Consider the following 12,906-nt stretch of genomic DNA (forward strand, 5'->3'; position numbering starts at 1 on the left):
TTATCTTGAACAGCGGCAAACATTCTAAAGGCAATAAAAACTCCGTTTTTCTTTCTCACTAAACATACCAGTCAACCATTACAAGCATTTAGATAAAAGCAAGCGTATATTTCTACAAGTTCAAAAAGAAGTATCATTATGGTTAACTGTGCATTTCAGCAACTCTAACAGAATTCCCAGCCCGTTTTCCATTGAACAATTAAATCAGCTCACACACATGCTGCATGCACACACGTACACACACACACACACACACACACACACACACACACACACACACACACACACAGGCACACACACACACACACACACACACACACACACACATACACACAGAGGCTACAGTAGTATTATAACATAAGAAAAACTGCAGCAGTGAACTTTCCTTTACTTATGTAATTTGATCCACGTACTGTGCAACTGCTGCATACAGTATCACTGAATGATCAATTAATGTTATAAATGCCAATCAAAAATCACACATAACAATGGTGCCTTTTAGGAGCCCATACAAAACTTAGTATCAATAGTAACCCGCGTGCGTCCTACAAAGTGTTCAGCAGCACTTCACGATGATCTGAACATAAAGGTAAACTCTGAGGGCTCCAAAAACACAAACATCTCCTTCATTCTCACCAAGCTTCTGAGCAATGGGTCTTCCGTACGGGTTCTTGTTGCCATAGCCACGCCACGACATGACACACAATGGTAAATTCTCACTTAAAGTGTGACCTCACTGATTTCTTTTCCTTTCCATCTATACCTGTGATTCACTGTACACTTCTGCTTTTCCCACTGTTCTACACTGGCTCTGCAGCTATTTCTCTCCCGACAGTATATTACTGTGCCCAGCACACCAGCACAAAAAGGGTTATTCAACTACAAATAATCTATTGATCACAGACTACCAAATCCTAACATACACTGTGAGTATTGTCTACAACTGTAAGAGGCCTGAGCTAGAAAACGGCAAAAGCGTAAGTTGATCAGATCGAATTGTACACTCATATCAGACCTGAAGACTTATGGCTATTGCTGCGAAACTGTACAGTCTGTGTCGGCTGTGCCGGCAAAGGAGGGGCAGGCTCATTTTTACCACCACACAAAAGCCAACTCATGAATGGTTCTGATTCAAGTTCTCCATTTAGAAGCAAACTTCACAGGTTAAGAACATCATAACTTCACATCACAATACACCACAGTCAACGACCAGCATAGTTCCTCCAACGAAAGTCAGCCATGTCAATTATTCAAAGATGCCAGGAAGAATTATTTATCGGTAGATAGGTCTCCACGGCTGTGCCACTACGGGGGAAAACAGATGAACCAAACATGCTGCTGCTATGTGTAGCTAAGCCAAAGATCGACCTTGCTACTCTCAAGCCATAATAAGGGCGTGTGTATATACCTGTGTGGAAAGGGGGGCCGGTTCCCTTTCCAGATCAATTTACCATACCTGAACAACCCTCCCCCCTGTTATAAAAGTGCTTGATCGGTTCCTCCTTTTTCTATACCTGACCTCAGTTTATTTACACAGCCAAGCAATTCCATTAAGAATAACTTATAGAAAAATGGGGTGAACCGTTCCCATTGATATGTAAATCACATTGATTGGGGTCTCTAAACGCCTTATGCCAATGAAAGTCGCATTAGCAGCAACAAACATACAGATAATATTGCTGTATTTGTAAGTGTGAGTTGTGTGAGCACGCTGTATAATGTCTGGTCTCAAAAGGGCCGGTCCCTGAAGGTGGTGGTTTAGTCTTGTGTTGTGTTAATAGTGACAGCTAGAGTAGCTAATGGCATTCTGCAGTTATCTGTGGGTTGTTATCAGTACACACGTTTGATTAAAACTGACACCTATATATGTCAAAGCCTGAAAATAAACAGACTTCCCCAGGGAACCATTACAAACATGCATTATGCTTGAGACGTTGTTCCTTGGCATTTACTCAAACAACAAACATAACAAAAATTAAAACTTAAAACAGGCAATTATGAAAACAAACCTCATACTTTCAAACAAACAGATAGACCGACAAACAGACAGATAGACAAACATGAGACATGAGACAGATGTATTAATGCCCATGTACAAATCGGCACATGCATGCGCTTAGTCTTATGCACACGCACAGACTGACAGATGGATGGGATGATAGAAACATGGACAAACAGACAGACACACACACACACACACACACACACACACACACACACACACACACACACACACACAAGTACTGCATTCACCTTGCACTGCAAGCAAAATACAAACTCATTGTCTCCCAGGTACGGATTATATCCGTACCCACTCATATGGCTCTATCTGACCATGCAGGTACGGATATATCCGCTCAGACTGTTAGCTTCAGTCGCTGTAACGTCGATCAAACGCCTGCATTCCCGCGTGTTGATATACAGTTACTACACAGTTACTACAATTCTGAGTGACCAGCTGCAGCACAGCTGGTCTCGGCTTAATAAAACGTGGTCAACATAGGTGGGGTAGAAAGTGTTAAGGGAGTAAAATGTGATGAATAAATAAACACGTGTCAAAAACAAACATAGGCTGCGCCTTAACAAAGGTGACAACATATTATATCACAATAGCTTATGTACACTGCTTACCTCCTGATTTAATGATACTATGGTGTTCAGAAGCATACGTATAACCTGTGAAAATTTAACAGCTGCAGAGCAGTGTACTGAGTTGGCCAGATTCTCACAATTTGCAAATAAAATCTTTGCGCAAGCACCCTGAAATAAGGATTGTAAAGAAAAGGTGTACATACATGCCCTGACATTTCTAATTTAAAGTAACACTAGGCTTTACAATCCAAAATTTTATAAATAAATTTTAATTTAATTAATATACTTACCCAACTCACATATAGCAATTAACTCTAGTTCAGTGCTGGTTACGCTGTACGCGTCCCCTTGGCAACAAGGGAGACCACTCTAAAAAAAGAGAGTGACCAATCCCATAAGGCCAGACCAACTACCGGTCCGACTTCCGTATGCGTGCGCATACGCCGCCATTTGTATCATTCCCATCGAAGCCCAACTCACTCCTTTTTTAGTCCCAAATACCACCACAGCGGGGAGGCGGGAGGGATTAAACGATGTGAGTTGGGTAAGTATATTAATTAAATTAAAATTTATTTATAAAATTTTGGATTAAATTACATAACTATACCCAACTCACATATAGCAGATTGCTACTATAGGTGGTGGGTACTTCCCAAAATTCAACCATGCAGGACTTGCCCTGCGGCTACCATCGCTGGTAGCGCAGAGCTGCCATCCTGCCTCAGTGAAGCGATGTCCCTGAGGTAAAAGTTTATGAAAATATCCTCTGATCGCCAGTATGCTGACTCTAGCACTTCAGCCAGACGACCAGACTTGAGGACAGCCAGAGAGGCAGCCCAGGCTCTTGCCTCGTGAGTTCTGGCAGCGGTGAGAGGCAAGACTGCCCTAGACTCCCCTGATTGAGCATCCCACCAGGCGTAAGCCTGTTTGATCAGTGTGGATACCCACTTGGTCAACGTGACCTTTGCAATATCCTTATTCCTAGCTGTGTTTAGAGAAATAAAGAGTAGCCTTTGGGTTTCTGAACGAATGTGCCGCGTTCGTGACAGGTAGAGGCTGAGCGACCGGACGGGGCAATTAGCTAAATCTGGATCTCCAGGAGCTAAAACCGTGCTTAACGGTAAGATATGCAAAACGGGCGAAACCTGACCGGGCTTCTGATTCTTAGCGAGGAAGCCAGGAATAAACTTGAGAGACACCGACCAGACCTGTTTACCCCCATAAGTGTTTTGGAGTAATGCTCAGCCCCAAAAATAGTAATCCTGGCACAAAAATAGTAATCATCCAGCATTCGTCGCCAATTACAACGCACATGACAACTGTGTCTGCGAAACGCAAACATGCACATATATATCCATCATTCACAAACAAAACACATCAGTCAGTTTTTGTAGTCATCATAATTTCAACGAAGATCACATCAAAAGCACATGCATCACTGATTCTTTTTCTTTTGCTCGTAGTAGGCCTTTTTCAGTGTGTCAAGCGCTTCTCTACTGTACTTGCGCTTGCCGAATGAGTGAGGGCGAGACTTCACCACTAGAATAAGGCTCTCCAGCGTCTTATCAGACAGACATGATCTCTGGTCAGTCCTGTGCTTTTTCACCCCATTTTGCCATTGAAAAAACAATGCCAAACATGTGAATTGATTAAAAAAAAATTTTTTTTTTTTAAACATTTTTTTTATTTATGAAAATCGTAGTCTTGACACGGATAGCGGAATGGCGTATTTTTTGCAGAAAATCGTAATAAATTACGCCAAAATCGTAAGGGTAAACAGGTCTGCACCGACCCATCCTTTTCGAAAGAAATGTCTTTTCCTAGACCTGACAAAGCATGAATTTCACTACCTCTCCTGGAAGTAGCAAGCAAAGTTAAAAACACGGCCTTGCGTGTCAAATTAATCAAAGAAGCCGAACGGATGGGTTCAAACTCCTCCGAGGCTAAGAAACGTAAAACCACCAACAAGTCCCAGGCAGGGAGCTGTGATTTAACGCGAGCAGCTGTAAGGGATGCGCCCTTAATAACACTAGAGATCACTCCGCCAAGTGAGATCTTACGCGCCAGCTGTAAAAGAGTTGAGGATATCGCAGACCTCCGTACTCGAAGAGAAGAGGGAGAACCTCCCTGCTCTGCCAACCACGCAAGATGGTTGGCTACCTGCATAGACCTAGGTGCAAGGGGATTAACCCCGTTAAGCGCGCACCACCTAGACCAAGCCGCCCAGTGCGATGAGTATACAGAAGTCGTAGACTCTCTATGGGCGTGGCGGACAAACTTTACAGTAGACGCAGAGGCCCCTGCCTTAAGCAAAGCGCTTCGGACAGAATCCAGGCGTGAAGGCTCAAGAGCCGCGGATTTTCGTGGGGGATGCCTGACCGAGGCTGCACGAGGTCCCCCTTTTTCACGGCGAGAGGGATCGGAGGCTGAACTGCTAGACGCAGTAGGTCGGGAAACCAGTGCTGGCTTGGCCAAAGCGGAGCGACCAGAACCAGCACTGGCTTCTCTATGTCTACTTTCCTGAGGACCCTTCCGAGAAGGCAAAACGGAGGGAAAGCATACGCTGTCAGGTTTGTCCAACTGATTTCCAAGGCATTCACCTTCCAGGCCAGAGGATCTGGGAAGGGGGAGACAAAGAGAGGGAGTCTCGCCGAAAACCTTGTTGCGAAAAGATCGATCACAGGCTTGTCTATCTGCAACCAGAGACGGTCCAGGGATTGGTGTGATAGAGTCCACTCCGAGTGAACCACCTTGTTCCCCCTGCTCAAACTGTCCGCCAGGACGTTCAGACTTCCTATCAGGTAAATGGCTGAAAGAAGGATGCAATGAGAGTTGCACCACGTCAGAATGAGGCAGGCTTTGTCTGACATACTGGGAGACCGCGTCCCCCCTTGTTTGTTCACATAAGACGCCACCGTCGTGTTGTCTGTGTGAATCCTGACATGTCTGCCCTCCAGCAAGGACCTGAACGCCCGCAAAGCCAGAGAGACTGCCTCCAACTCCAGCAGACTGATGTGAAGGGAGCTTTGTGTTGAGTCCCACACCCCCGACACCATCTGCCCGTCTAGATGAGCCCCCCACCCTGACAGAGAAGCATCCGTAAAGAGCTCTTTCTCTGGCTGAGGGCAAACAAAGGGAACTCCCTGAAAGAGCGTCGGGAGCAGCCACGCGCGAGTGGTCTTCAGAAACCACGTCCCAAGAGGGATCTGAAAGTTCCAATCTTGGACTGACTGGTCCCATCTTGACTGCAGAGCGACCTAAAACGGCCGCTTGTTCACTCTGCCCAGAGGGATAAGAGTTGCCATAGACTCCATTTGCCCCAAAAGCGACGTAAGAACCAGAGCACCGGCCTGATTCTCTCCGTTGAGAGAGCGTATCAGTGCCTGGAGTTTGTCCACTCGCCTCTGAGAAGGACGAACTGACCAAGCCTGCGTGTCGAACTCCATGCCCAGATACGAAAATCTTTGGGATGGAACCAGTTCCGATTTTGTGCGATTGATCGAGAACCCCAGCTGCGAAGCTTGACTCAGAACCCTCTGAGTATGCAGATCGCAGAGATCCTTTTGCTGGTGTAGGATTAACCAGTCGTCCAGGTAAGCTCTTAAGCGGACCCCGTCCTTCCTTACAAGAGCGCACAGCTGCCGCACAACCATCGTGAACACCCAAGGGGCTAGCGACAGGCCAAACGGCAGAGCTCTGAACTGATACACTTTGCCCCCCCAGGGGAAGCGGAGCCACTTCCTGTCCGAAACATGAATGAGGATGTGGAAGTACGCGTCTGTTAAGTCCACAGACGTCGCCCAGTCCCCAGGATGCAACGCCTCCCGAACTGAGGTAGCCGTCTCCATGGTGAACCGTATTGTTCGTAAGAACTTGTTCAGAGATGAAAGATCCAAGACCGGCCTCCAAGCCCCCGAGGCTTTTGGTACTATGAACAGCCGCCCGTAATACCCCGGAGACCGTAGATCTATGACCTCCTCTATTGCTCCCTTGAGCAACAGAGCAGTGACTTCCTTTTGAACAGCATCTCGTGCTTCTTGTTCCTTTGGCGCCCTGCAGGGCGGGATTATCCTGACCAGAGGAGCCGGAACCCCGAACACACGATCCCAGTAACCCACTTGCTGTCCACTAATTGTAGCCAGGAAGTGAGGGCCCTGGACGGGCCGCCCGCTACAACAAGCGCGGGGGCTACCGGAACGTGCCGTTCGGGGGAGTTTCATTGGGGGTGAGGCTTGCGCCCCGACCCCCTAGAGCCTCCAAAAGACTGCCCCCTCTTCTGATAGGGCGCTCCACGGCCCCTACCCCTAGAGGCAAAGGACTGTTTCTGCGCTTTGCCGCCCCCAGAAGAGGAAGCCTGAGGCTTGCCGGTAGCCTGAGTCTGCGTGCTCGACTTGCTATGAGGCTTTTGGAAACCGTGCTGCGCTATGCGCGCAATCGCAATGTCTCTCGCATCCTGGGTCTCTTTCCTGAGAGCATCAAGAGAAGATTGTCCCAGCAGAGCCCCCTCTGAAAAAGGCGAGACCTTCAAACTCTCTAAGGTCGCCTTGTCTGAGATCTTTGAACCCGCCAAAAAGGCTGACCTCCTAGACAGCACCGCCTGGGTGTAAAGCCATGCTGACAGAGCCATCTGCTCTCTCGTCACTTTAGCCAAAGAAGACCGGAGAGTAGTAGCCACAGCAGGAGAAGCGTCAAATCGAAACTCGAAAGGGTCGAGCGAGGACACCATGGATCGAGAAAGCGACCTCTGTAACGATTCAGAGACAGAGGACAACTCGAGAAGAGACCTTCCAGTCTCCTCTATGGCCAAAAGAGAACCTTCAGTGCAAGGGACAGGCTTGTCCTTCCTGTAGGCATCCTCTCTTAAACCAGCCAGTTCCGGTGAGACCGGAAGCGCACAAGATGGCAAAGCAAAAGATTCGATCAAGTTGACCGGAAACGGATTCAACCTGAAGTTATGCAAAGAGGAAGCAGGACGATCCCCCTCTTTCACAACCCAAGGCAACACTTCCTCCGGAACCTCACCATGCTGAGCCAGCAGAGGAACCGGAGCGTGCCGTTTACCCCTAAGGGTAGATGCCATCTCCACAGCAACAGTTGACGATTCCCGAAAGCGGAAGTGAGGCTTCTGCTCCCTCGCACACCGGAAATCATCAAGTGCCGAAAGGGGTGGGGCAAGATTCATCTTACTCTCCACCACCCCTTCCGGGAAGAACTTATGCGCCGCTTCCGTCGCCAGTGCCACCATGGCAGGGAGCTTGAAGGGCAAGTTCGGTTGGGTGTCCCCCGGAACGGAAGGAGCACCCTCGTCAGTATCTCCGTCCTGCTCTTGAAAGCAGTCCGGAAACTGACCCTCGGACAAACCCTCGTGTTCCGCCCAAGGATCATTACCGACAACTTCCTGCCCCCCGGGCGGAAGAGGACGCAGCCGCTCGCCGGCACTCTCTATGAGGAGTGGATCGAGAGCCTTATCCTTTCGCTGATCAGGGCCCATACCCGCAACCGACCCCCTGCCAAGGCAGGAGGGGCCAGCCGCAGTATCTGAGCTTTCGCGGGGCAACTTTCGTTGGCACGCTACTCTCTCCTGACCACGCACACCGCTTTCGCCAGAGAACCCAGCTACTCGCGGTGTCAACATACCTTTGTCATGTGAGGGCACATTCAGCAAAGACACCCAGCGTGCGCCGCCATCCTGCGAGGCATGAACCTCTGCCTGAGTCACAGTAGCAGAAGGACGGGCGGAAGTAGAGGTGGAAGTGAAAGGAGACGACCGGATCCTGGAGAGAGAACAAACATCCGAAACACCGGAAGGGAGGGAACGAAGTTCCTCCCTAGTAGAGGACAACTCCGACGCTAACGTCGAAACTTGCGCACTAAGCGTCAACAACAGAGAAGCTACGTCTGCGGCAGCTAAACCTGGGCAAGCCTTGGCATCCGAAACACCGGAGGCCGAGCCAGAAACATTATCCTTATCTAAGGCAATGTTAGTCCGAGAGGGGCTAACAGTCTTGTCAGCCAAAACGGGTGACTTAGCGGAAGACGAATCGGAAGTCAAAGACGCGTCAAGTCCAGCGTTCTCAGACCTTCGCGAAGATTTCCTAGAAGGAGTCGCGTCAGCCGGGACCTGTCTCGAACTGAGCTTCTTCAATGCACTGTCTTTGAGTGCAGCTTCCGCCATTACAACAACAAACTCACAAAAATTTTCAGTCAAAAAATTTATAAGTTCGAAAGCAGCGACAAAACGTCGCTAAAGTTGCGATAAATCAGAAAGATCTCACCCCACACAGCATAGGAACAGGTGTAAAGCTTCAGGCGGTACCAAGGGGCGAATCCGAAGTCCTAAGACCAAGGTGAAAAGCTGATAACAGCAGGAGCGTACGTAAACGCGACCAGACCCTTGGACGCTGAGATGTGGAATGATACAAATGGCGGCGTATGCGCACGCATACGGAAGTCGGACCGGTAGTTGGTCTGGCCTTATGGGATTGGTCACTCTCTTTTTTAGAGTGGTCTCCCTTGTTACCAAGGGGACGCGTACAGCGTAACCAGCACTGAACTAGAGTTAATTGCTATATGTGAGTTGGGTATAGTTATGTAATTTAATTGTCTCCGCCAACCCCCTTCCCCCCCCCCCACCCCATCACCCTTTCCTCCCCCCCCCCCCCCCCCCAAAGCAAAACAATATTTTAAAAAAACAACCACACACGAGGCACACTTCAACTGAAAGCAACAAAAATGAATACTGCCAGCATGCATCAGTCATCCAGCTCAGCCTTGTTTTCACCGGTCCTTCCCAGAATTAATATGTGTTACACTGTATATATATATGATTACATTTTAATAACATTAGTACTTGTTTGAGTACAGTATGTTTGGATATTACTCTGTCAATTATTCTGTGGGAACTAGAAGAGTTGCAACCTTTAAAAATGAGGCAAATATCGCGAGTGTTAATTAAGTTGAGTCAAACAATCGTGAGCTTCATAATCATCGTGAAAATTGAACTCTGATGTGCATTTTGTGCAGTGTTTGCACAATATGACGCCCTAACTTTTCTTCCGAGAATATGCACTGCGCTCAGTCAGAGCTTACGATCACTGCTGACATGATCGCTTGGCTGCCAATTAGAAACAACCCATGTGCATATGACTTCTGACCAATAAACAACACACATGATGACTTTTCAGTCGGCAACTGGGCGATCATGGTGGAAGTGATTGTGAGCCCCAGCATGTGTGTTTTCAAGAGAAAAGGCATCACACTGAGCCGACATTGTGTGTTGACAGTGTTCGCTCAACATTATACTTTTTCGTTTGAAAACATGCATATCAGTCATAGAGACGCTATCAGTACAGTGGAACCCGCCTTTCAACAACCTTCAAAAATCTGAGAAAATCAGGTCTTAATTAATTTTAGGGAGGTAAATTTACAGAGATTTATGAACAGAACATCTGAGAAATGAAGGTCTTAAAAAGGAGGAAGTCTTAAATTGGGAGGTCTTAAAAGCCTGGGGGTTCCACTGTAAATGTTTACGCCTCACCTTCAAGGAATAGAACTCTTCCAGTACAACACATTAAAATCCAGAGTTATTTCCATAAAACATATATTTCAAATTGGAAAAAAATAAACTGTGTGAGAGAAAATATCTATAATAAACTCTAATCTAGTACAGAAACCACATGCGCTACGCAAAGGACCTTTTCATAGCGAATTTAGAAAAATAACTCACCATACATGCCGTACTTAAACACTATTAAAAGGAAAGAAAAACTGAAACTGAAATCAATCATCAATGCACAATAACGAGCCATCAACTCGGAATCATAAATGGAGAAATGTAGTGCATCTACTATAATATTATATATGATCAGGGGTCGACACTAACTTATTTGGCCTGGGGCCACACTGGCCCCAGAGATGGAAATTGCTGGGGCGGAAAAAAAAAATCTGGGGCCCACTCTCAGTATTCACGTGCGGCAATGCATTGTCTGTTTTTCTTCATCGTACTGAAGCCAGGGAAATTCTTTCAACCATTTGACATTGAAATTACGACAGCGCTTCGCGCTTTTGGCTGCATCGGTCTCCTTTTTTCGTTTCTCTCCACCCTGTTCTTCATCTTCATTTCCATGTCTTTTTACACCAGGGATGTGTCGCCACATTTTGCGTTTGGCATTTGAAGGCGATACTTATCTCTCACGCTAAAGAGCGCAATCTGGGAGTTATTTCCCTTGCGGCATTGTCCTTCGACGATTTCAATGTTTTTTTTCTTCTTGACTGCGGCATTGATCGTAACGCAAATTTCAGTGACGACTTTGACTGGCGATTTTTAGTGATTGGCTCTGGCATTAGAATTTTCGGTTTGTCATTGTTGGAATTTATCCTGGGGCGGAGTGGGCCCCAAGCTTCAGCAATGTTTGGGGCGGAACGCAAAACTCTGGGGTGTTCCGCCCCCCGCCCCCGCTCGTGTCGAACCCTGAATTATGTGTGTAAATTTGCTTGTGACTAAAACAAATTCCCTTGGAGATAAATTGGCATGTGGCTGTCAATGTATGAGAGGGGGGGGGGGTGTTACAAATTCATGCAGAAACTGTGAACGCTGTAGTAAATGACTTAGTTGTACCTATACAAGGTTTGTGTTCAAATACAATTGTGTCATTTTATAAGTTGCAGCAGTGACATTGTTTGGGCCCTCACCTAATCTCTTGCAAAAAATAAAAAAAATTTAATCCTCCCCTGCAGAAAGCGTCCTATTATTCACAGTCCATTACTAATGCATGTAATGGCAGCCGAAACCTTCAAATGCCAAAACATAATTAAAATATTAAGAGGCAGTTGAGGACAGTATGCAGAAAATATCTGTTCAGGTCAGTAGGTATGTTATCAATCTATGTCATGTCTTAATCTTTGTAAATACTGAACAAAAACACAAGCATTTCTGCATTATTGAACTTGAAGGTCTCTTACAAATTTACCAAGTACCTGTTAAATGGTCGGTTGTATGGAAAAGAGTTTTTGCATAAGATACGTCAGCAATCTTCAGTACGAACAAGAAGCTAGCTCAATAATACCGTTGCACAAGGAATTGAAAGCATGATGGTCCATGGCAAAGTTATTAACAGCTATTGTGTTTTCAGCGTAGCAATAGCTAGGGCCCGATATTTAGACGAGACAATTATAATGCCGATTAGCCTCACGGCTTCGTTAGACAATCAACGTAATCTCGTGTGGAAGAAAACGTCTGTCACACGACCAAGTCTGAATAGCAGGTACTGTATGCTTCAACACTGAAACGTTTAGTGTAAAAGAAATAACAGCAACTGACCTCTAGATCTCGGAGACCTCTGTTTCTCTGTAGCAGATCTAACGGGTGGGTCATCCTCATCACTTTGAAAATCCTCGCTGTAATCGTCATATGAGTCTTCAGCACTGCTGTAGCGTCGATGTGTGGCCATGTTGAAAGTATTGTAGGCAAAAAGTCAAGACTAAATTTTTGACCAGTCTCTGATTATCATGCAGGAGTCGAACTGGAAAGTTTTGTCAGGAAGACAAAGACATGTTGAGTGTAATGTTCTTTTCCAACCCTAAAGAGAACACTCTTTTGCACTGTTTTACGCTGTCCTGGTAAAATGCAGTGGTAGGCATGCTTTGATCTCTCCCATTTTCCCTTTTCAGCAGCCTGAAACAGAACATGAAAAGTCACTGTGAATACTTTGAAAACGATTTAAATATCAAGAGAAAAAACATTTGTGATGATGGATTCCAGTTAATATGCAATGGCATGCATATAATCACTTGATCAACATGACAATTAAACGCAAATCGAAGCATGGCATTTGATTTATTTTCTTAACTTGACTAATACCTCAAATGCACGAATACATCTCTTTCTGCACACACACACACACACACACACACACACACACACACACACACACACACACACACACACACACACACACATACACACACATGAATACACACCCGTAGCGATGACATCACAGTCACAACTGTTATTATCTTCTGGCTTCCACGGAAAGACAAGAATGATCATGAATGAAAAAATCAGAACCTCAATCTACATTATGTGTTTCTAAGTAAAAACGAAAACTATGCCGTTTCTACCAGATCCCCACACTTTCTCTGTCAACTGACCGCAATATTCACAACAGGGAACCATGTGCCGTGAAACGAAATCGAGTTTTGGGCATGAACCGCCGGAATGTCAGGTTGTTTATCAGCCCCAGCAACAAGCAACAACTACCTTTGGTATGTGGTCTACGTCATCCGTTTTCGTGCAGTAGGAAGTAGAATGACGTA

At 46.2% G+C, this 12,906-nt stretch overlaps 1 protein-coding gene across 1 annotated transcript in view; it reads right to left on the bottom strand.

Annotated features, from left to right (window-relative positions):
* Positions 1–12,856, bottom strand: part of LOC138963132 (lebercilin-like) — a 30,540-nt gene extending 17,684 nt beyond the window's left edge. Inside the window, exons 1-3 of the mRNA XM_070335158.1 lie at positions 12,742–12,856; positions 11,912–12,265; positions 10,319–10,339 (exon numbers count right to left, since the gene is read on the bottom strand). Of these exons, the coding sequence (XP_070191259.1) occupies positions 10,319–10,339; positions 11,912–12,041 (151 nt within the window). The 5' untranslated portion in view covers positions 12,042–12,265; positions 12,742–12,856. The remainder of the gene's footprint in view (positions 1–10,318; positions 10,340–11,911; positions 12,266–12,741) is intronic.
* Positions 12,857–12,906: the final 50 nt, after the last annotated feature.

The sequence above is a fragment of the Littorina saxatilis genome, linkage group LG3, assembly GCF_037325665.1.
Source record: "Littorina saxatilis isolate snail1 linkage group LG3, US_GU_Lsax_2.0, whole genome shotgun sequence".
NCBI lineage: Eukaryota > Metazoa > Mollusca > Gastropoda > Littorinimorpha > Littorinidae > Littorina > Littorina saxatilis.